The sequence below is a fragment of the Erpetoichthys calabaricus genome, chromosome 16 (genome assembly GCF_900747795.2).
Source record: "Erpetoichthys calabaricus chromosome 16, fErpCal1.3, whole genome shotgun sequence".
NCBI lineage: Eukaryota > Metazoa > Chordata > Cladistia > Polypteriformes > Polypteridae > Erpetoichthys > Erpetoichthys calabaricus.
Window position 1 is genome coordinate 94,604,642 of NC_041409.2, and position 25,680 is coordinate 94,630,321.

Here is a 25,680-nt window from a genome sequence, read left to right on the forward strand (position 1 = left end):
CACAGCGTAGAGTCAGCACGCAGTGAGATAAATCATCTGAATTGAAGAAGGGGAGTGGGAAACAAAAATGGTCCACAAAGACGGCATCCCGTTGGAAAACTGAAGCAGTGCCCTGTCATGGATGGTGACCGGTGTGGCACAGGTTCAGTCCTGAGGGACAAACTTCACTTTAAGGTCCAACGGTTGTCTTTGAAAACCTCTCATCTCAGCGGCAGATGCTTCTTTTCTTTTTCCAGTTGAAGCGCAGGTGGGTGAAGTGAGGTTGTGGCTTCAGATCCCACCACTGACTACTACTGGGAGACCGCGAGCAGATCACGTCACCTGCCAGTGCCCCATATGGAAAAAACAAAACTGAAATGGAAGCAACTGAATCTTCAAGGTTGTAAGTTGCTTTGGATAAAGGTGTCTGCCAAATAAATACACGCAAATCAATCCACGTTTACATCTCTTGAGCGGCAGTGCAGGGCTGAAGTCTTTAAAGGCCTTCAAGGGTGTCAAAGAAAGCAGAGCTTCAAAGGAACGTCTTTAATGTGAAAAGATTGTGTGAACCCGAAAATAACAAGCAGTCATACCTCTGATAAGTCGGAAATCGAATCGAATCCTCAGATGTGCTTAATGCACTTCAGCCTTAGAGGAATCAAAGCAGCACAAGTTCAAGTCCTTCGTAGGACCAACTAATACACACACACACACACACACACACACCTACAGGGCCAGTTTAGATTCATCAAATCACAGGTTTATAGGTTTTGAAACTTCACTTGTCCTTATCTTTAAGAACTTCCTCAACCCAAAGTTAGAACTATAATTTAAGAAGAGCTGTCAATTTATTTCAGCATCAGTAATGTAAAGTTATATTCACTAAGTATGTAACAACATGTCTTCATTTGATGCAGCTGTCATCGGTCCCTTCCATCCACAACATTTAAGTTTAATAGGAATGAGAGAGGAAATGGGAAAAACTGGAAGAACATCCATACTGAGAAAAATATGATATGATATCATATCTCATATAATTTATCATATCATATATCATATCATATCACATTACATCACACCGTATCATATCATATCATATCATATCATATCATATCATATCATATCATACATCAAATCATATCATATCATATATTATACCATATCATTTATCACCACGGTTTTCAAACTGTGGTGCACGTACCACTGGTGGTACTTCAAGTCATGCCAAGTGGTACTCGTGTGGTCCTTTATTTTCCATGAATTGATGTTGCTAGAATGCCAATATGTTGCATATAATCATATATAGTATAAGTATACTACTGTAAATGCGTGGAAAACTCCAAGCCGGCTTTTATTAGTGCGGGCACCCATTTCCTTAATCAGTTTAATATCACTTTAACGTCATAATTATAGTCATTATAGTGATTATAGTGACATTTTCTTCAAAACAACACAGGCGTAAATTAACGATTCATTGACAGTGTGGTACTTCAGTTTACTGGTCCTTGTTCAAAAAAGTTTGAAAACCGTGGATTTATCATATCATATCATATATCAAATCATATCATATCATATATAATATAATATCATTTATCCTATTACATCATATCATATCATATATATGATTTATCATATCACATCATATCATAACACATAACATCACATCATATGTCATATCTTATCATATACTCTTTGATTAACTCCTTGATAAACTATTTGATTCTTTTCTCAAAGTGAGGGGTTTTGCTCTGCCTGACTCCCCTCTGTCAGTCCTTCACCTCTGGCGGCCCCCCAAGTCCCACCTTCAGGTCACGTTTGCTCAGTTCTTCTTCCTAGAGAGGAGAGGAGATGACAGGAGAGGAATGAGCAGCAGCAGGGAGGCCGTCTGGGGCGATGGGGTCTTTGTCCGGGAAGAGGCGCCTACTGTACACACGGAGATGTCGATGGACGGCACGCATTGTGAGTCAGTGGAGGGCTGGGGGGGGGGGGAGCGGGGGTCAGCAAACATGTAATGAGCAAAACTCCAAAGGAGGACACTGGCGCTGGCTGGCACATGCCCAAGCACTGAGCAGAAACTCTGCAGTGGCCTTTGAGTGTGTGGCCATACCACCCTATGTGACAACGGTGACAAGTGAGGAAGGATGACGAGAAGTCTGGAGTTAGAGGAGGAAAGGAAAAGAAAGAAAGAAAGAAAGAAAGAAAGAAAGAAAGAAAGAGGCTCTCCCTGTCGGCCCTCTTCATTCTGTGTTGGCTCAGCTCAGTTTAACTTCCGCAGCCTCAGGCCGATGGCACAAGTTCACACAAGCTGCCGCCTTATCAGGTGCCACACGTGCCCCGCTGCCACTGTAGATAAGGCTCACTGTGAGGCAGTGCTGCCCACCTTATCTGGCTGAGCTCCGTCAGCGTCTGCTACTTCAGTTTCCTCTTCATAACTAAAAGCAGGCTGATGAAGTATCAGCGGCTCCAGGATTTCACCCCCGTTGTGTCAACCAGCTCCGTGTTCAGAGAGCAGTGCCAGTCTGCCCATTGCCCACCACCTCTCAGCTACGGCCAGTCAGGTCTGCTCTGACGTCTTCACTGTGTCGGACCCTGCCCATAAAGTGAATTACCATTACAGGGTGGGCTGGATGGACAGCAGTGGCCTGAGGTGTTCAAGGGGTCTCTAGGGGGGCAAAGCAACTCAAACCTACACTGCTGTAGCGCCACCACCAGGCTGCCTTGACGACACCCATCGGGTTGGACTCAGTGAATCAACTCCACCACTTAACTCTGTTCTTTGTTTCAGTCGACCCTACAGTGTCTATTATATAGCGCCTTTCACACACAGTGAGTGTTTCTAAACACAACTTCACCACTTTCTTCTTCTCACTCTGTTATATAGCGACTGTCATACATAATACCGGTGCTAAGGCCAACAGTCCCTTCTTTCTTTTGACCTGTTATATAGCACCTTTCATAGGTAATACTAGTGCAAACTGTTTCTGCCAGCTCTATATTCCAATTAACACCACAGTGTGTGTTATATAGCGCCTTTCACAGTGAGACATTTTCAAAAGTACTTTACAGTTTTCTTTTATAATATCATACGGTGCCTTTCATACTGTAGGTAATACTAATGCAACCATTTTCTTTCAAGTCTTTGTTTCAGCTTATTGATTGTGTGGGCGTCTTATATAGCGCCTTTCACAGTGAGCAGTGTTTACAAAAAAAATGACCTCTCTTGAACTCTGTCACATCTTTCAAAGGGGCTCTATAAATAAAATGCATTATCATAATAATGTAAATGATTTGTTGATTATTGATTAATAAAGTTTCAATTCAAAAATTCTTTCTTTCTTTCTTTCTTTCTTTCTTTCTTTCTTTCTTTCTTTCTTTCTTTCTTTCTTTCTTTCTTTCTTTCTTTCTTTCTTTCTTTCTTGTTTAATGCTAAGCTCTCGCTGTGGCATGTTGTTCTCCAGCAACTTAAATCAAGCATACCCATTGAGCTGCTACGGCAGTCTGCCAATGGAATGGGCATTCAGAATATTTTGGCTGCTTTTTGCTTTTACACCGATGCCAAAAAAAAAAAAAACCACAAAGAACTGAAAAAAACAAAATAAAATAAAATAAATAAATAAATGAATGAAAACAGACCAAGCATCAGGAAGCTGTTGGCCTTGTTGGACTTTGTTTAAGGGCCAGACTTTGGTGACCTCCTTGCTCAACATATTGGCACAGTGGCAGTCTATGTGATCTGAGTGGCCTTCCGACCACCAGCCTGACCCTCAGACGCAGTCGACCAGCCTCGCCTGTGTGTTTATGTGTTTGTTCTCAGCTCTGCCTTCCTTCTTCTATCTGCTTTCAGTTTTTTCATTTCAATATTCATGGAGTCTGTCAGCCCAGAACTGGTCAACGTCAGCCCACCGCCGAGTAGAACTGCAGTCAAAGGAGAGTCGAGAATCACACAAGTGGAGCAGACAAGGGTGTGGAGAACAAACAATAAAAACACACGAGACATCTGACACGACACGCCAATGACACGTCAGCAGAGGTGGTGAGATTAGGGAGGCACTCGAGATCGGATGGGCAGATAGATGGGCAGAAGAGAGGATGGCACCATATGACAGACAGAGAGGGGGAGAGATGGGAAAGACACTATATAACAGACAGACAGACAGACAGACAGACAGATAGATAGATAGATAGATAGATAGATAGATAGATAGATAGATAGATAGATAGATAGATATGAAAGGCACTATATAATAATGATAGATAGATAGATAGATAGATAGATAGATAGATAGATAGATAGATAGATAGATAGATAGATAGATAGATAGATAGATTGGTGTGAAAGGCACTATATAATTAATAGATAGATAGATAGATAGATAGATATGAAAGGCACTATATAATAGATAGATAGATAGATAGATAGATAGATAGATAGATAGATAGATAGATAGATAGATAGATGTGAAAGGCACTGTATGATAGATGACATAGGTGGGCTGCTGTTCTGATGGAGACGAATCCTGTTGCCTACCCTTAACAGGAGGCTGGCACAATGTGCCATTATGAATGAACTGGCATTCCTGGAAGGTCCTTTCCTGTCCGGGATACCACCATAATGGAATGTCTAGGCAGAGGTAATTATGTAATGTAAAATCACTTTATTTTAACCTGTGACTGTAGTTGTGTCAGTTGGGTCAGGGCAGTAGCGTAGCGTGGGTGTCAGCCGCCCGGGGTGGAGGAAAATTCCACCGCCCCCTTATTTAGGTATGGTTCAAATTTTTACAAGATATTATTATTATTTATTGTGAAATTTTGCCGCCCCTAAAAGTGCCGCCCGGGGTGGGCCGTCCCTGCCGCCCCCACTACGCTACGCCACTGGGTCAGGGGTTTGGTTGCTGTTACGCCCCCTGGTGGTCACAAGTTCAAATTCAACCATTAAGCTCCTGTGAAGTAGCACCTTGAACAGTTCATTAAGTGTCCAAACTCCGTCCATTTTAATTCACATTTCATCTATTTTTTTTTTGAATGGCCATCTTACAGTAGCTTGACTGAACAAAAAGTCACAAAGTAAGCCTTCCTTCTTATTTTTTCTACAAAAAAAACATGCCTAGCTTCTTCAACAATAAACAGAAAAAAATTAAGCAAAGGTTTTAGTCTGACAGTAGAGATGATAAAAGGGGCACAGATCAGTAAGGCTGGAGAATTTAAAAATAAAACTAGCAGCACAGTTGTTACGTGTGAAACGCTCCACTGCAGGCCCACAGACGTTTCTCTGTTTGGAGGTTTAAACAAAGTCCTCCGTGCAGGAGGCGTTGTGTTGTGTAAGAAGAGAGTGGACCTCCAGACGGCATCTGGCGCGGCCTTTAAGTGCATAAAGACGTGTCATGGCAGGACTTTCTTTCCTCAATCTTCAAATAAAATACCACATAGGAAAGTAATTTTAACAATATAACAAATTTTAATAAAAATATAGTGCCTTTCATATCTATCTATCTATCTATCTATCTATCTATCTATCTATCTATCTATCTATCTATCTATCTATCTATCTATCTATCTATCTATCTATCTATCTATCTATCTATCTATCTATTACAGTATATAGTGCCTTTCTTCCTCGATCCCCTGCTGTCCCCCAAGTCCTTGACAGATGGCTGCCACTTTTGCCCCCCGAGTCACTGTTGTCCACAGGGTGGTACGAGGAGTGCGTTGGCTCCACAATTCTGAGCACAACAACAAGGCTGACTTTTAAACGTTGAGGAGTGTAATGAAGGCGACTCAAACGAGGCAATGGCCTCCCATGGGTGCCGCTGTGAAGCTCATTCATGTGACTTTGCACATCAGCCTGTCTTTTTGCACTTCAGAGCCAAACACTGCCAGTTAAAGAGAGCGCACTCCCAGTCCTGATGCTTTTCATTTTACGCGTGATTACTAACCAGGAGTGACACATTCTTCAAGCCCCCTGCTCCGGATTCCACCAGAGATGTGGTCAGAAGGTCAGCAGTCCACTTCAGGATGACCTCTGGTCATCGCTCTGCATGTTGGCCCTCATGGTGGCCAGCTGTTCATAGTTTTATGTTTCTGTTGCCAAAAAACACAAATACTGTATCAGCAGATGAGCGCCATGGTGACGGTTACGGACTCACGAAGGACAAGAAATGCAGCAAGTTGGAGTCTGAGAATCAGCTGTGGTGTCAGACATGCTGCTGCCTCACTGAGCAACACAAGAAGAAGAGGAAGAGGAAGAAGAAGACATGCGGGAGGAGGAGAGCGCAGTGCGGAGATGGCGACTGAGGACCAGGACTGGAAACTGCGTGGCTGCCAGTTCAAGCCCAGCCTGGGACTCGAGATGTCAGCTGTCTGTGGCTGCAGTCTGTCTAGAAAGCAACACACACAAAAAGGTGCCCATGAAGTGAAAAAGAACTGACGACACAATCTTCTTGTGTGAGGATCGCCGTGACATAAAAAAATGAGCAGCACAGTTGAGGGGGGACAGAAAGGCACTATAAAAAAATGAAGGTGACATCCTGTAAACAACTGATAAGAAACAGAGTTTAAATTAATATTGCATTATGAATGAGTGACAGAAAGGCGCTATATAAACTTAACATGACATCCTGTTAGTGTGTGAGGGTAAGCATCAAATAAAACATTTATTAAATTAACATCGCTGAAAGGCGCTATATAAAATGAAGGGTGCATCTTGCTAACAAGTGATGACAGGCATTGTTGAAATTAAAACAGAGCTATTAAAGAGAAAGGCGCTATATAAAATGAAGGTTCATTAGGGACGTCTTTTTACCAAGTGAGGATAAGCATTATTTCATTTTTACAAAATGGCGGAGCGGGGATTTCAGTTCTGTAGCAGCCGTGTGTCTCACGGGCGCAGGGCCCTCGTCGCTGGCCCATCCTCGTAGGTTTTTTTTTTCCTCTCACTGTCCCAGTTTGGTCCTGCATGGTAAAGGGGGGAGTTTTAGGGGGACTGGTGTGTCGTAACTGGTGCAGTATGAGTGCCCTGGGATGTACTGGTATCCTGTGCAGAGTTGTTACTTTCTCGTATACGGAGTGTTGGGAAAGTACTGTAGTCGTCTAAAAAGTCGACGTCGAGATTTTGATGAATCTCGATGTTTTAGACCTTCCCAAGTCCGAAAATACCATTTTTGGAATGATGTGTGTGTGTGTGTGTCTGAACACGATAACTTGTGTACGCTTTCACTTTGGTCAAACAAATTTTGCATACAAGTATTGGGTAGCAAATGTAGATTTCTATCAACTTTTGGGCTATTTCCGCTAACCGGAAGTGGTACTTTACCATTTAATCCAATTTACTCAACTTTACTATAATTGTTCAATATTTGATTTGTTGGTGGTGGTCCTTTAATGCACTTAATATAAAAATATAATCATTGTCTTGCGGTTTTCCTCCTCAAATATCCATCCCCATATCTGAGTATACGAGAAAGTCGAAGAGAGAGCAACGCCGATTTTTTCCTACCAGAATAGGCGACGGCTCCCTGAGGCCCAGTGATGGAAAAAGTGGATCCAGAAAAACGATGGAGAGAAGAATGACTTGGACAACATTATTAGGAGTTTGATTTCAAGATGTCAGCCATCTTAAGTTCAGCACACAGAAGACAAGCAGGATACCCAGGAAGTCAAACCCTCCAGGACCCCAAGTGTGCTGACTGAATGTTTTACAAAAATGATATTCTACTCGGGGCCCGCACGGTGGCGCAGTGGGTGGCGCTGCTGCCTCGTGGTAAGGAGACCTGAGGTTCACTTCCTGGGTCCTCCCTGTGTGGAGTTTGCATGTTCTCCCCGTGTCTGTGTTGGTTTCCTCCCACAGTCCAAAGACATGCAGGTTAGGTGCATTGGCAATTCTAAATTGTCCTTGGTGTGTGTGCCCTGTGGTGGGCTGGCGCCCTGCCCGGGATTTGTTTCCTGCCTTGCACCTTCTGTTGGCTGGGATTGGCTCCAACAGACCCCTGTGACCATGTAGTTCGGTTATAGCAGGTTGGATAATGGATGAATGGATAATATAATATAATATGGGCAGCACGGTGGCACAGTGGGTAGCGCTGCTGTCTCGCAGTAAGGACTCCTGGGTTCGCTTCCTGGGTCCTCCCTGCGTGGAGTTTGCATGTTCTCCCCGTGTCTGTGTTGGTTTCCTCCGGGCGCTCCGGTTTCCTCCCACAGTCCAAAGACATGCAGGTTAGGTGCATTGGCAATTCTAAATTGTCCCTAGTGTGTGCTTGGTGTGTGTGTGCCCTGCGGTGGGCTGGCGCCCTGTCCGGGATTTGTTTCCTGCCTTGCACCCTCTGTTGGCTGGGATTGGCTCCAACAGACCCCCGTGACCCTGTAGTTAGGTTATAGCAGGTTGGATAATGGATGAATGGATAATCCATCCATCCATTTTCCAACCCGCTGAATCCGAACACAGGGTCACGGGGGTCTGCTGGAGCCAATCCCAGCCAACACAGGGCACAAGGCAGGGAACCAATCCTGGGCAGGGTGCCAACCCACCGCAGGACACACACAAACACACCCACACACCAAGTACACACTAGGGCCAATTTAGAATCGCCAATGAATGGATAATATAATATAATATAATATGGGCAGCATGGTGGCACAGTGGGTAGCGCTGCTGCCTCACAGTAAGGAGACCTGAGGTTTGCTTCCCGGGTCCTCCCTGCGTGGAGTTTGCATGTTCTCCCCGTGTCTGCGTGGGTTTCCTCCCACAGTTCAAAGACATGCAGGTTAGGTGCATCAGGCAATTCTAAATTGTCCTTGGCGTGTGTGCCCTGCGGTGGGCTGGCACCCTGCCCAGGGTTTGTTTCCTGCCTTGCACCCTGTATTGGCTGGGATTGGCTCCAGCAGACCCTCGTGACCCTGTAGTTAGGATATAGCAGGTTGGATGATTCTACTCGGCTTCACATTCCAGGTGTCGGCCAAAAGCAAACCTGGGGGGAAAGCGGGCAAAAACATGGAAAATTCCGGACTTGCATGCTGGAGTCATCCCGGCAAAGGTTAAGCGCCCCCCACCCCAAGTTGGTTACCTGCCATACTTATCAACATAGATGATGACCCTGTAAGGCCTGTACTGGAATAAGCAGGTGCAGTACACAAAGTGGGCGTACAGTAAGTGTCGGACGGACCACCCGGTATCAGATCCTGCCATGGCCACCAATGTGTTCAAATTACACAACATCCTCCTTATGTCTCCATTTTTGTACCAATTCTGGTGTCAACATCAGAAGTTTGACAAACAAGAGGAGACCACTCAGTCCACCCAATAATATCGAAGAGTCTCATCCTGAAACTTCTTAAAGATTCCCAAGGTGGTTTCTGCTACTATGTCTTAGTATAGGGTGGTCCAGATTTAACTATGCAACTTATAATGCAATGTAATGCAATAATTGTATAGTTAGATCTGGACCACCCTATAGTTTGTTGCAGATTCCCACCGCAGATTCCAAACAGGCTGAATGTCTTCTTTCACAAAGAACCTCGGCTCCATCTTCATTGGACCGTTATAGGAGTGAGTGAGAGTATTTACATTTGTCTGTCTATCTGTCTTTGGAGGACATGGGGCTGACATGCCATAAACCCAAAGAGCAGCGAGTCCTTCCTGAACAGTTACTAGACCTAGTGAGGTGCCATCTTTGTATGGCTGCCCTGTGTCTTTATCCCATTGCCTGCTCGTCTAACGATTGCTGGTAACAGCAGCCTGGTGATGGCTGGTTTCCCACCTTGTGCCCACCACCGTCAGACAGACTCTAAGCTGCTGCCAATCCTGGACGGTGCAAAGTGAGTCAATGAATCGGTCATCTGACTAACAAAGAGAACGTTTATCACAGTACAAAGAGAGCAAGAACACCAAAAAAGAAATGTGTTTTACTAGGAGAAATTTAATACAAATTGACACAAAATGCCCCTTTTTAATATTAACAACACAGCAAACGATGCAATTTCACAAATGCACAGCATTTAAAACAAGTAGCACATACAGAATGGTGTAAATGCAGATGAACAACGGCATATGACTCTAATGGACGTGTAAAGGAGATGAGCAGGTGACGCTTCTAGACCACCTGCTTTTATTTTAAATCGCGACTCTTTCTTAGAATATTATTAAGAGATGTTTTTCTAGTGTGTTTGCCTAATCAACTGAAAAGAATGTCATTAGACAGAAGCGCCCCAGACTTGTACTGGCAATCTCGCTGTTAAATACAATTTAAAGTATGTGAAACTGAGCCAAAAATTAAATCCCGCAGGCATTAAGCAAGTAAAATTGAGAATATCACCGCTCGGTGCCCTTAAAGGTAAAGAAATATGAGAGTCCTGCCCAGAAGAAAGAAACGCGTAGTCTTAGAAGATTTGACTAATCTATGGGAAGTTGTAGGTTCACCCCTGTGAACAAGTGAGCCCACAACAAAGAAGATTAAAGCTAAAGGTCACAAATAATCAATAATCAATAAGCTGAGCCCATGGGACGGAGGGGCTAGACGCTTAAGAGAAGCAGTGAGGAGAGTCTATATGATAGCAGACCAACAGGCTTCAGGAAACCAGCGAGTCCACCCAGTGGACACTAGAGCTAAAGGGTTCAAATCATCAATAAATAATAAGATGGGTCTATGGGATGGAGTGGCTTCAGACAAGCAATGTGGCCTACGGGCTTTGGAGAACCAGTGAACCCATCCAGAGGTTAAGATGTCCAATGAGCAATATGATGAGCTTCTAGGAGGGTCTGCCTATATGGAAGGGAAAACCAATGGGCCTAGTCTGTGCAACATGTCTAACAATCAACATGACAAGTCTATGGGCTGGTGAGGCTCCAGGCTTCAGACGATCAATGTGTCCAGACTAAAGGGAAGGGGGTCCTACAAGCTTCTGAGAACTCATATGGCCAGTGTATGGGAAGGTGGACCTACAGGCTAAAGGGAACCAATTAGCTCAGTCCTGAGGAGACCAGAACTAAAGGCTCTGAATGATCAGAAAATCAATAAGATGGGCCTATGGGATGGTGTGTCTTCAGGCATTAGAGGACCAATGACTGACTAAAGCAACAGATGTCTAATAACACTGAGGCTTGACTGGGCTAAACAAGACAGCTTACATTGTGGACAACAAATTAGGAGACCTAAAATGTGAGAGGGAATCACAAAACAGAAAAAAGGGTATGTGATAGGAACATGTAACTCTAATTCTACAGTCTTCAGAGGACCACTGTGTCCAGCGCAAGGAAGACTAGAGCTACAGTTGTCTAAAATTCAATTATCAGGAAGAAGAGTGTCTTGGATGGTCTGTCTAAATGCTTCTGTGAACCAGCACGCCCAGTCTGTGGGGCAGTGGGCCTACAGACATCAGAGAGCCAATATGTCCAGTCTATGGGACAGAGGGCCTCATAGATTTAGACAATTTGTGTGCCCAAACTATGGAAGGATGAGCTTATGGCATCCGACAGTCAATGTCCAGGGGAAACAAAAGCTACAGATGTCTAAAGTTCAATAAATCAATATGATGAGTCCAAAGCACACGCTGCAGACTACCAATGTATCCAGTCTATGGAATGGCTTCAGATAATCAATGTGCAGAGCCAATTGGACTTTGGGCCTACAGGCATCTAAGAATCAATGATATCAGATTGTTGCATGGTGTGGTTACAGGCTTCTGAGAATCAATGTTCAAGAAAACGGTAAGCCCCCAAGCATCAAATTCAGAAGAAGAGTGTGTGGGTTGGGGTACCTACAGGCTTCTGAGTAACCACTCTTTGGAATGGCGAGGCTACACCCTTGTAGAAATCAATGAAATCAGTCGATGGGATGGATTAACTGTAGGATCGCAACCCACAAGACTATGAAACTAAAGGCATCTGAGAGACAGTAAGACTGTTGACTCACTCGGAGCTTAAAACTTCCGGATTTTGAGAAACATCGATCCGAGTCTGACCGTAATATCAGACAGAGGAGCGAAAGGCTTCCAGGACTCAGTAAATGAAGCTGGATTAAAATCCATCCATCCATTACCCAACCCGCTATATCCTCACGGGGGTCTGCTGGGAGCCAATCCCAGCCAACACAAGGGTGCAAGGCAGGGACTGGATTAAAATGCTGCCTAAAATTAAAAAGACAAGTCTACAGGAGAATGAGAAACACTGAGACAGATCTGAGGGTGAGGGTGAGAAACAGGAAGATAAATCGATCAGTTGGCGTAACTACAGGTTTCCTGAGAACCACTAGTCTGTTTGAGCCAATACACTGTAAGGTACTGTATACCGACAGGCGTCTAATATATAAAAAAAAAATAATCAATAAGACAAGTCAATGTGACAAGTGTAACAATCAAAGGCTTCCAGAACGGAAGCAAATACTAAAATAGTGCAGTCTGTAGTATCAAGTGGCTGCCGGCCTCTGGAAACTGATCACATTTGATTTTGAACTTGATGGTGGGATATATTATCTCCCTTACCATCTATTTATCAATTCCCATTGCAGTAAATGCATAATCCACCTTCATCAAGGCAGAAACACATGAACTTGTTTTAGTACCGAGATGATGTCTCCGACAGTAACACAGAAGATCACCACCAACCCAATAGTCCGAAGGAGCTTGCTGGCTAAAATATTAAAGAAGATGCCACTCCGTTGTTAATAAGTGCCATGGAGCTGCTTAAGCTTTATCTGTACAGCTTGCAAGGGTGAGCAGAGCTGAGACCTCCATGGTAAGATGATGTTCACTCCAGTTTCATTTGATGCAACTCTTCTAAGGCCATGCAAAGTGCTTGTCAAACAATGTGGTCTCTCTAAAGTGCCGTGAGGGGGAGTCACCACAGACCAGCTGTTGGGCGAAACCTCCCGCGTTTTGGCTGCAGTCAGTGTACCAGTATTGTGCCAGACAGCACTGCTGAAACCAGCATGATTACAATTTCAAGTCTCTTTGTCAAGTCCGTTGCCTTCCCTGCAACTGGAGGAGAGTCCCATCTCTTCCCATGCCTGGACTGCATGCTATTCATATGCTCCTTTGAACGGGGAAGAATAGTTGAATGATGAAGCTGATTTTCTTCGTTGTTATAAAAGTGGCAATTCCGGCTAGTGTCTTTTGTCATATTGAGCCAGAGATCCAAGAGGTGGTGGGAAACGTTCATCAGGTTTTCCACGCTGGAAGAACTGGAGGTGAACTCATGTGGGTCCAGGTCATCTTCAATGAAGTACTGTGGAAACAAGAGTAGAGAGGGGAGTTATGGGTGTGCAGGAAAGGCTACATGATGATAAAGCCTGTTATAGCTTGCCAGACACAGACAGATGCTGCCATCCATTACTAGACTGCTTATCTATCATATTCAAACATGATGATGGACGAATCCAATCAGTGAGAGTGGCAGAGATCAACGGAGGTCTTTCATTATGGGCATTTCGGGACAATCAAATACTTTAGCCAAAGTTGATGCACAAGTCTTTGGATTTTTCACCAGAGTTCAAAGGTGTATAAAAAAAGTCAAAACAAAACCAAAATCAAAACCACATTCTACTCCTTAAAACGTTTGTCATAAGTGTTTAACTATTATAAGACCGGCAAGACCCAAGGACTATTTTGATTTCATTATAAGGAGCGGAAGAAGTAATGCTTTCTAAATAAAACTAAAATGTCAAACCAATGTACAAAATCTCATCAGATCCAATGTAAAAAAAAACTGCAGAATGGTGGGGTTACATACTTCTGACAATCCGTGCACCCGGTCTGTGGGAACGAGGGTCTGCAGAATTCACAGAACCAATAAAGCCAGGCTATGGAACGAGGGGGCTACAAAGAACAAATATGCTCAGTCCAAGGGAGACTGAAACTACAGTTGTCTTATTGTCTGTTTTTACCTGCATTTTTATTACTCTACAACCCTAACCCTAACCCTAACCCTAATTTAATATTGTTCTTTATCAGTATGCTGCTGCTGGAGTATGTGAATTTCCCCTTGGGATTAATAAAGTATCTATCTATCTATCTATCTATCTATCTATCTATCTATCTATCTATCTATCTATCTATCTATCTATCTATCTATCTATCTATCTAACCCGCTATATCCTAACTACAGGGTCACGGGGGTCTGCTGGAGCCAATCCCAGCCAACACAGGGCGCAAGGCAGGAAACAAACCCCTGGGCAGGGCGCCAGCCCACCGCAGTAACATAAACAAAGGAATCAAAAATGAACAAAAAAAAGATCTAAAAATGACATTTGAACCCCTGCTAGCAGAGGAACACTGCACAAAATAGAAGTTTTCTCCTCACAGAATTTCGCATTGTCTCTGAGGATTACAGCTTTTGTATGACTGCACATTTTTTGTCTCATCGTGGGTTGTGTTTATCCATCCATCCATCCATTGTCCAACCCGCTGAATCCGAACACAGGGTCACGGGGGTCTGCTGGAGCCAATCCCAGCCAACACAGGGCAGGAACCAATCCCAGGCAGGGTGCCAACCCACCGCAGGACACACACAAGCACACACTAGGGCCAATTTAGAATCGCCAATCCACCTAACCAGCATGTCTTTGGACTGTGGGAGGAAACCGGAGTGGAAGGGGAAACCCACGCAGACACGGGGAGAACAAGCAAACTCCACGCAGGGAGGACCCGGGAAGCGAACCCAGGTCCCCAGGTCTCCCAACTGTGAGGCAGCAGCGCTACCCACTGCGCCACCGTGCCGCAGGTTGTGTTTAGCCATGTTAAATTTCTAAAAAGAAAAATTTCCCATGTTTATTTATACCTAAAACGCATAATACTTCGGTAAGTAAATGTACCATTAGATTTTCCAAATTTCAGAACCAAAATAAAAAATTCGTACAGAATAAAGAAAAATGTATTCAGTCCAAAATAACTTACGGAAACAAAAGTGAACCTAACACCTATCTTGTTTGGCGCTATGTGTTGCAGTGTCCATGGGCAATTGACTAGCAAAGAAAGTGCTAACTATCCATCCATTATCCAACCTGCTACAGGGTCATGGGGGTCTGCTGGAGCCAATCAGAGCCAATCTCAGGGCGCAAGGCAGGAAACAAACCCCGGGCAGGGCGCCAGCCCACCGCAGGGCACACACACACACTAGGGACAATTTAAAACCACCAATGCACCTAACCTGCATGTCTTTGGACTGTGGGAGGAAACCCAAGCAGACACGCGGAGAACATGCAAACTCCACGCAGGGTCTCCTAACTGCGAGGCAGCAGTGCTACCACTACGCCACTGTGCCGCCAAGTGCTAACTAACAACAACATATTATTAGTTATGACAGTAATACTCAAACACGATGATTACCACGGGAAAAAACCTTCAACAAAATGTTGCCAAAGTGACGTCCTAACATAACCGTAATGTTTTACAAAACCACAAAAATCAGCTTTAATATGAAAAAAATATGAATCCATACATTTCTATAGAAAACATGTTCATGACACTCACAAGAGTTCAGCTGCCGTTTAATGTATGTGGCTATCATTTATAATGTGACTATCGTGATGTCACATGGCACACACGTCACATACTTAACAACATACAGAGTCTGAAGCTGTCTGATCGTGGCGTCTATGAAACTAAACCCAGCAATGCTGCAGAGAAACCTCAGACTTTTTCTTCTGGTTACAGTGTATAGCTCTTATTAAATAGATACCTCTTTGCTGATCTTTTCAAGGTCCCTCGAAATAATAGTAATGAATGACACTTGTGTGTGCTCCGGCCAGAGATTTGAAAGTACAGTCCTCCAGTCAGTGCTGAGAAGGTAGATGGCACGCAGCAAACAACACCGAGCCTGTTGTGAAAGACAGAGAAAATTCAGAGTCCAGAACTGTAAGCACACCAGTGGACTGATGGACATCAACAGAGGCACACATTTCAAAAATTAGAATGGAAAAGCACAGAGGGACTTACCTCATCTCCAGAGCACAACAAGCTGTCACTGTAGTGGTGAACAGTTTGGTAATCCTTGGGAAAAATCGTTCGCTGAAAAAGAAGCAAAAACAAATTTAGCAGATGATCTTTATTATTACTGTTGTGACAAAAAAAAAAACAAAGGCTGATTTATGAAGTACTGACTGAGGGGACTTGAAGAAGACTTAGTGAAATAACGCTAATCATGGACTACACAAAAAAATGCAAAACAAAAAGCAATCTGGAATGATTCTGAGGTTGAGACTAAAAACTAGAGCTAAAACCAGAAAGTCCATAATAAAAAACATTTAAGTTCACACGCAACACGAGGAGTAATCCGAAATCTCGGACACCGTGGGAAGGCCCACAATACAGTTACTCCGATGATGTCAAGTGCATTGCAAATTTGCATAATTCTGTGTAGGACTGTTACAGAAACACCTGATAAATTTGTTCTGAAATGTCGGTACCCATTAAAAAAAAAAAAAAAAAAATATATATATATATATATATATATATATATATATATATATATATATATATATATATGGACTGTGGGAGGAAACCCACGCAGACACGGGGAGAACATGCAAATTCCATGCAGGGAGGACCTGGGAAGCGAACCCGGGTCTCCTTACTGCGAGGCAGCAGTGCCACTGTGCCGCCCTATATATCTATCTACAGTATATATATATATATATATATATATATATATATATATATATATATATATATATATATATCTGCGGTGGGTTGGCACCCTGCCCTGGATTGGTTCCCTGCCTTGTGCCCTGTGTTGGCTGGGATTGGCTCCAGCGGACCCCCGTGACCCTGTGTTCGGATTCAGCGGGTTGGAAAATGGATGGATGGATGGATATATATATATATATATATATATATATAAAATGTGGCAGCGCGGCGTAACACTAAAATATTAAACTTTTCTATTTGCCATTTAACCAAAAACTAACTTTACATTCGAAACCCATTGGTCACAAAAATGCCTGAATAGGTTCATACTTTATAAATATTAATTCAGGAAAACATAAAAAAATAAAAACTGTCAATCATAACACTGAGAGGAGACACCGGACTGGCATGGGTGCTAAATGGCATACACATATGACTAAAAGTAGTGAAGGCTTTGTTGGGAAGATACATTTTGGGCTATCCATTATATGAAATACCAAGTATATGAAAACATGAGGGTAGTCTTACTCTCATATCAAATAGTGTTGGGTGGAAACCTGAATAAGGTTGCTGGAAGGTTCTCTGTACCAACTGGCACTCTGCAGTGACTGAGCACTTTGTTGATAAAAGCACTGAGAATGCTAAGAGATGTGAAGGAACTGACAAAGATGGCTGGAATAATTGCAACACCTTTTTCATCCATCCATTTTCCAACCCACTGAATCCGAACACAGGGTCACGGGGGTCTGCTGGAGCCAATCCCAGCCAACACAGGGCACAAGGCAGGAACCAATCCTGGGCAGGGTGCCAACCCACCGCAGGACACACACAAACCAAGCACACACTAGGGCCAATTTAGAATCGCCAATCCACCTAACCTGCATGTCTTTGGACTGTGGGAGGAAACCGGAGCGCCCGGAGGAAACCCACGCAGACACGGGGAGAACATGCAAACTCCACGCAGGGAGGACCTGGGAAGCGAACCCAGCTCCCCAGGTCTCCCAACTGCGAGGCAGCAGTGCTACCCACTGCGCCACCGTGCCACCCGCAACACCTTTTTGTGTAAGCAATATAAAATTGGTAATTACAGAATTGGCACTGAGAAGGAGCCTGAAATGGCCTAATGGGACAGTCCAACTAATGAGTCTTAATTCATCAGATGTCTAGGAAAGACTGCTGGTCTCGTCCAAGTTCTAAACTGTCACTATTTACTAGTCACAGGAAAGGCAGGACTAATTCTGGTGCCAGCAGACATCAGTTGTGAGCACTGGGGGTGTAACTGGCCTTACTGCTAACTTGACAGGTCAGGAAAATTGGTTGTCTGAATCACAAACTTAAGGGCACAATTACAGTCCAAAGAAATACAGATGAAGTGAGTTGGCACTGCTAAATTGGCCCCACTGCGAGTGTGTGTTCATCCTGTGATGGACTGGCACCCCGTCCAGAGACTGATCCTGCCTTATACCCAGTGCTTGCTGGGATGGGCTCCAGCTTCCCTATCACCCAGTATTGGATAAGCAGGCTTAGAAAATGGATGGATCTACTGTATGTCAGGATTAATAAATGCAGATGTTTATTTTCAGCTTTTAAAAGAATAAAGTAACTGTCTTCAGAGATGAGGTGCTGGCATGTTGCATTAATCAGAAGACTAAAAGCGGCACTCTGGACTAACCCAGAAGTAAATGTGGCATCAAAAGTAACACCAAATATAGTTAAGACTGGCAAGAAGAACTAAGCTGAGGTAAGTGCTAAACAGAAGGAAGTCTTGAGCTCTTGTGGTTTACAAAATGAGATGCTGGCCCAAGCCCTCTTGATCATAAATGGTTAACAGTAAAACAGGACAGCGCAGTCAGTCAGTCAGCCGGCCGGCTGACTCAGAATTCAAAAAGTCACCAAGGAATGTGTCTGAACTTACAAAGACAGGTATCTCGGCATTGATGTTCTTCTGCAGCCCTCTTACTGACTGGTGGTCCTTTCCTCTGATCTCGACCACAAGCAGCAAGGACAGGAGAAAAACTAAAAAAGGGAGAGAGAGGAGAAAGGAGGAGTGAGTCCAAGAAGACGTCTGCCGATGTGTCGCAGTTAGAAATGCTCCCCTGCAATCCCCCCCACTCCCCATGCTGCCCGAGGCATTCACACCGAACAGCTCACAGGTAGTGTTAAGAAGTGTTTTCCACAAAACTGCATGCATTTCCTAGCGTGCTGGCAGCACTACTTTCCCAGATCGCCTCGTACGCCCTTCCACAGAGACCAACCATGCCTACCTTTGTAGATCATCTCCTCAGGTCTCCGTGTCTCCAGGGTTGAATAAACACCAGGGCTTATCAGCACATTTCCCCACTTCTGTGGTGGTTCCAACTGTTCTCACCCTCCCTATCCTTCTCCTTTATTTCTTGGTTTTTGGGACCCCCACGTGCTGTCCTTCCTGACAAGACCCCTAGAACTGCCTCTTCCCTCGGTGGTGTCCGCTTTCAGGCTCTGTGCCGTGTGCTCTTTTCTATTTCGTCTCTTTCTCTGACACAGCTCTCTCCTCAGAGCTCACTCCTCACGCTCACGCTGGGTGACTGAAAGCGAAAGTAACTTCACAGGCAGCATTGCACAACTCACTCTCTGCCTCTCTCTGCCTCGCTCACTCGCTCGCTCGCTCTGTCTGACGGTCTCTTTCTCCACCTCCATTGCTCCCTCTTTTATCTGCTCCCCCCCTCTCTACTCCTCCCCTGCTTTTTTCCTGTCTCTGGGAAACTTTTTGGAATTTCCCAGCTTACTCTTCACTAAGGTTTGGAGTGATTGGCACCATTTGTAGAATGACTGAAGGAGGAAAATGGGCCAGTAGAAATAAAAGAAGCATATTTAGAAGAAATAATGCCAGAGCTGAAGTGGACCATATTGTGTTCTTATAAAATATCTTTGTGCTTCTGAGCTCTCTGGGTTACTTTTTAAAGTGTGTGTCCCAGTGATGGCTAAACTGCTGAGGATCAACCGAATTCATTGCTCTTAGGATGGAACTACATTTTGAGGACAAAAAACAAATCCCCCTTAAAGACAGCCTCAGTTACTCATTTCCAATGTGTTTTCCACAGGTACGTCTTGGTTTTTTTTTTAAACAGTTCAAAACTCCTCAACTGTCAAGAGCTAAAAATAAAGTGAAAGAAATTGGGAAATCCCAATCAACCACCGAGTGCAGCTCCATACAAAATACAAGCAATGATTTAATGCTCTCTTTTCCCCAGGGTGCTTCCCAAATCCACTTGCCCTCCACTCCACACCCCATGTTTACCCTGATCTGCTTTGGCATGTTGAGTAATGACGCGTAGAGGTCGGGCACCTGTGTTAGTTTAGGTAGAATGTGAAGGAATATTCCGCTACAAAAATGATATTTTTTTTCTGTAACATGCTCTGGTTAGTTTGTACTGATGGGTGCTGTAAGAGCCATATTCATAGTTATATAAGATTCATAAATATTATATTAAGATGACAATGCATAATCTATGGGAGGTTCCTAAAACCCCCATAAGATAGATAGATAGATAGATAGATAGATAGATAGATAGATAGATAGATAGATAGATAGATAGATAGGTGGGCGGCACGGTGGCGCAGTGGGTAGCGCTGCTGCCTCGCAGTTAGGAGACCTGGGTTCGCTTCCCGGGTCCTCCCTGCGTGGAGTTTGCATGTTCTCCCCGTGTCTGCGTGGGTTTCCTCCGGGCGCTCTGGTTTCCTCCCACAGTCCAAAGACATGCTGGTTAGGTGGATTGGCGATTCTAAATTGGCCCTAGTGTGTGCTTGGTGTGTGGGTGTGTTTGTGTGTGCCCTGCGGTGGGTTGGCACCCTGCCCAGGATTGTTTCCTGCCTTGTGCCCTGTGTTGGCTGGGATTGGCTCTAGCAGACCCCCGTGACCCTGTGTTCGGATTCAGCGGGTTGGATAATGGATGGATGGATGGATAGATAGATAGGCACTATATTACAGATAGATAGATAGATAGATAGATAGATAGATAGATAGATAGATAGATAGATAGATAGATAGATAGACACTATATTACAGATAGATAGATAGATAGATAGATAGATAGATAGATAGATAGATATGAAAGGCACTATATTACAGATAGATAGATAGATAGATATGAAAGGCACTATATTACAGATAGATAGATAGATAGATAGATAGATAGATAGATAGATAGATAGATAGATAGATAGATAGATAGATAGATAGATAGATAGATATGAAAGGCACTATATTACAGATAGATAGATAGATAGATAGATAGATAGATAGATAGATAGATAGATAGATAGATAGATAGATAGGCACTATATTACAGATAGATAGATAGATAGATAGATAGATAGATAGATAGATAGATAGATAGATAGATAGATAGATAGATAGATAGATAGATAGATAGATAGATAGATACTTTATTAATCCCAAGGGTAAATTCCCCTACTCCAGCAGCAGCATACTGATAAAGAACAATATTAAATTAAAGAGTGATAACAATGCAGGTATACAGACAGACAATAACTATGTATAATGTTAATGTTTACCCCCCCGGTGGAATTGAAGAGTCGCATAGTGTGGCGGAGGAACGATCTCCTCAGTCTGTCGCTGAAGCTGCTCCTCTGTCTGGAGATGATCCTGTTCAGTGGATGCAGTGGATTCTCCATGATTGACAGGAGTCTGCTCAGCGCCCGTCACTCTGCCACAGATGTCAAACTGTCCAGCTCCGTGCCTACAATAGGGCCTGCCTTCCTCACCAGTTTGTCCAGGCGTGAGGCCTCCTTCTTCTTTATGCTGCCTCCCCAGCACACCACCGCATAGAAGAGGGCGCTTGCCACAACCGTCTGATAGAACATCTGCAGCATCTTATTGCAGATGTTGAAAGACGCCAGTCTTCTAAGCAAGTATAGTCGGCTCTGTCCTCTCTTACACAGAGCATCGGTATTGGCAGTCCAGTCCAGTTTATCATCCAGCTGCACTCCCAGGTATTTATAGGTCTGCAACCTCTGCACAGACACCTCTGATGATCACGGGGTCCAGGAGGGGTCTGGGCCTCCTAAAATCCACCACCAGCTCCTTGGTTTTGCTGGTGTTCAGGTGTAAGTGATTTGAGTTGCAACATTTAACAAAGTCCTTGATGAGGTTCCAGTACTCCTCCTCCTGCCCACTCCTGATGCAGCCCACGATAGCAGTGTCGTCAGCGAACTTTTATACGTGGCAGGACTCCGAGTTGTATTGGAAGTCCGATGTATGGCTGAACAGGACCAGAGAGAGTACAGTCCCCTGCGGCGCTCCTGTGTTTCTGACCACAATGTCAGACCTGCAGTTCCCGAGACACACATACTGAGGTCTGTTTGTAAGATAGTCCACAATCCATGCCACTAGGTATGAATCTACTCCCATCTCTGTCATAAGTAGAATTGTATTGGTATATTCTTCCATCCTTGCCTTTTCCAACCCACTGAATCCGAACACAGGGGTCTGCTGGAGCCAAACCCAGCCAACACAGGGCGCAAGGCAGGAACCAATCCCGGGCAGGGCGCCAACCCACCGCAGGACACACACACACAATTTAGAATCGCCAATGCACCTAACCTGCATGTCTTTGGACTGTGGGAGGAAACCCACGCAGACACGGGGAGAACATGCAAACTCCACACAGGGAGGACCTGGAAAGCGAACCCGGGTCTCCTTACTGTGAGGCAGCAGCGTTACCACTGTGCCACCGTGCCGCCCTGGTATATTCTTGCCATTTCTAATACTGTAGCTCTGAGTAAACATTATTCTTCAGTTAGTGACAGCCTTGCCATGTGTTAGGTGTAGAGGCATACGGTTTTCTGACCGTTTTGAAATGGTTCAGAAATGTTAAGTAAATTGTAACGATTTGAGATGTAACAAGATTTAAACTTTGAACAGAACCTTTCTTAACAAGAATATTTCCTTTTGTTTGCTATTTTAATTTTCTTTTTTGTGTGAAATGTTTTTACTTTGAATTTTAACTAAACTTTTAAAAAGAAGATATTTTTGTCTGCGGAATCATTTCTACGCGTCAGGCTTTTGTTGAATGCCATTTTTTGAGTTAGAGCTGCTGAACTTTGGTAAATCACAGCTACATTGTCATCAGAAAACTGTATGCTTATCCTATTTCTAAGATGAAAATGGGTCTTTCAAGTCCCTGCTTACTGGGACCTGCTCTAAACACAACTGAACGTATTATCACACTGTTTCTCAGTTATAGTAAGAAGGTTCTATCTCTTACTAACTTATAGGGGGAAAAGACCATACCATTGTCTATGACTATGGAAGAAATTCTATTCTATTCTAATTAAGCAAACATTAATATGAGTTTAACTCAAACCTTTAACTTTCTAAAATTGGCTCTTACAGGTACTTTTTTGATTTGAAGACAGGATTCTTGACCAGTGAATGTGGGAGAGAGGTGATGTGGAAGAAATCAATTGGAAATATATTAAAGAAAGAAATTTTGTCCTGAACTAATACCGCTTGGAGTCAGAACTCAGACAGGAGGAAGCTTTTTCAAGCACATTTAATTTCTCTACATGAACATGAAGAGGGAGCACCTTGTTACAGCAGTCTGCTGAGGGGTAGCACCCTGACTGACTAGTGGTGTCAAAGGAATGGTCACAGAGCAAAGACAGCAAAGTCCACAATATAGGGTGGTCCAGATCTAATTGTGCAATTTCCATTACGTTATAACTTATTAAGTTTATTAAACAGAGAATTCACAGCACCTGCCCTGCACATAGAGATTTCACTTAAAATTATTTTAGTTGCTGATAGATGGCAGCACCTGCCCTGCATTCCAAACTGGCGGGGAGACGGTTGTCAGTCAAACAGTTACATAATTAGATCTGGACCGCCCTGTATTTCAAGTCCTTTATCTTTCTACACATTTCCTAAGCTCCTATCACTACGACTATCACCTACATAGGCTCAGAGGACTGTCCCTGTCACTACCCAATCTGCTCCACATAGTGAGGGGCATAACATGCTTAATGTGGCAGTGAAGCCACAATATACAATGCATCGCCAAACTGATTCAAAAACAAGAGCGAGCGAGAGAGCCCAAGCAGAAGAAGTAAACATTGCAGAAGAAGTAAGTAAACATTATTTACATTTCCTCATGTATGACGCGCACCTGATTTTCTAATGCTAATTTTCGGGAAAAAATGTGCATGTGGTACAAGCGTAAATACGGTAATATGGAGTGAACTTTTTTTTTTTTTTTGTAATTCATTCAGAGTGCAAATTCAGCTGGAGTACTTATCGGTTAGTGGCCTCACACATGTGTGTATACAGTAATCCCTCGCTACTTCACGGTTCACTTTTTGCGGATTCACGACTTTGCGGATTTTATATGTAAGCATATCTAAATATATAACACAGATTTTTCACTGCTTCGTGGGTTTCTGCGGACAATGGGACTTTTTACTTCTATTACTTGCTTCCTCAGTTGGTTTGCCCAGTTGATTTCATACAAGAGATGCTATTGGCGGATGGCTGAGAAGCTACCCAATCAGAGCACGCAGTTAAGTTCCTGTGTGCTGTTGATTGGCTCAGCAACGGAGTGCTGCATTAACCAGGAAGTCTCATCTCACTCATTTAGCATTAACGTGCTCTTGCTACTGCATTCAGGGGATTATCACCTTCATCGTCATCATTTTTACTGCGCAGCATATTCATCACCATCATCACGTCATATATTGCTACGTGTACTTCGCTATACAGTAAGTGTAAACTTATCTACCGATTTCATATTGCTTAGCAGTTGTCCCTGTTATTAATAGAGTAAAGGGTGGGTTGTAAACAATACAGGGAGGGTTTAAAAACGTCCAAGTACACGTTAAATAATTAAATAAATATGGTGTCCCTACTTTGCGGAAATTCAGTTATCGCGGTCGGCCTTGGAACCTATCTCCCGCGATAAGTAAGGGATTACTGTATACGCCATAAATTATTCCCGCATATGCAAAGCACATCAGGCAAAGTTGTGAAGTGACACGGGGAGTAGATAGATAGATAGATAGATAGATAGATAGATAGATAGATAGATAGATAGATAGATAGATAGATAGATAGATAGATAGATAGATAGATACTTTATTAATCCCAGGGGGAAATTCACATATTCCAGCAGCAAAAAATATTAAATTAAAGAGTAATAAAAAATGCAGGTAAAAAAAACAATAGAGCCTGCCTTCCTCACCAGTTTGTCCAGGTGTGAGGCGTCCTTCTTCTTAATGCTGCCTCCCCAGCACACCACTGCGTAGAAGAGGGCACTCGCCACAACCATCTGATAGAACATCTGCAGCATCTTACTGCAGATGTTGAAGGATGCCAGTCTTCTAAGGAAGTACAGGCGGCTCTGTCCTTTCTTGCACAGAGAATCAGTATTGGCAGTCCAGTCTAATTTATCGTCCAGCTGCACTCCTAGGTATTTATAGGTCTGCACACTCTGCACACAGTCACCTCTGATGATCACGGGGTCCATGAGGGGCCTGGGTCTCCTAAAATCCACCACCAGTTCCTTGGTTTTGCTGGTGTTCAGTTGTAGGTGGTTTAAGTCGCACCATTTAACAAAGTCCTTGATGAGGTTTCTATACTCCTCCTCCTGCCCACTCCTGATGCAGCCCACGATAGCAGTGTCGTCAGCAAACTTTTGCACGTGGCAGGACTCCGAGTTGTGTTGGAAGTCCGATGTATATAGGCTGAACAGGACTGGAGAAAGTACAGTCCCTTGCGGCGCTCCTGTGTTGCTGACCACAATGTCAGATCTGCAATTCCCGAGACGCACATACTGAGGTCTGTTTGTAAGATAGTCCACGATCCATGCCACCAGTACGCTTACAGTATTCATGCATAAAAGTTCTGTATGTGTGCATTGCAAATTGGGCAGGTAGAGCAGATTGGGTAGCAACCTCCCCATTCAACACTGGCTGCTTCCAATCTGTGATGACATGCTGGCCATGCAAAGCATCATGGGGCACTGAGAGAAAAAAAAAGTTTGCCTGAATCCATGAAACAGTGACTTGTCGGGGAAAAAGTCGCCAAAGTTGCCAGCAAAT

General features: G+C 43.8%; 1 protein-coding gene across 2 annotated transcripts; it reads right to left on the minus strand.

The window, feature by feature from the left end:
- Positions 1 to 9,867: 9,867 nt before the first annotated feature.
- Positions 9,868 to 19,265, minus strand: zgc:174888 (uncharacterized protein LOC558116 homolog). Of its 2 annotated transcripts, XR_007933638.1 has the most exons (6): positions 18,852 to 19,265; positions 18,503 to 18,603; positions 15,898 to 15,969; positions 15,641 to 15,778; positions 12,078 to 13,189; positions 9,868 to 11,978 (listed from the first exon to the last, which is right to left on the minus strand). XR_007933638.1 is itself a non-coding variant. In XM_028821734.2 (5 exons), exons 1-5 carry the CDS (start codon positions 18,862 to 18,864, stop codon positions 12,851 to 12,853), a joined length of 663 nt encoding a protein of 220 aa, XP_028677567.1. In that variant the 5' UTR covers positions 18,865 to 19,265; the 3' UTR covers positions 9,868 to 12,850. The 2 variants fall into 2 exon arrangements, 1 of the variants encoding a protein (XP_028677567.1); XM_028821734.2 differs by having other exon boundaries at positions 9,868 to 13,189.
- Positions 19,266 to 25,680: the final 6,415 nt, after the last annotated feature.

Bases quoted from the DNA above. Each gene is read 5' to 3' on its own strand.
- zgc:174888 (XM_028821734.2), bottom strand. The intron at 15,970-18,502 runs GTAAGTTCAGAC...CTTCTTTTTCAG, and splicing joins ATGCCGAGATACCTGTCTTT to CGAACGATTTTTCCCAAGGA. The intron at 15,779-15,897 runs GTAAGTCCCTCT...CTTTCACAACAG, and splicing joins TGTTGTGCTCTGGAGATGAG to GCTCGGTGTTGTTTGCTGCG.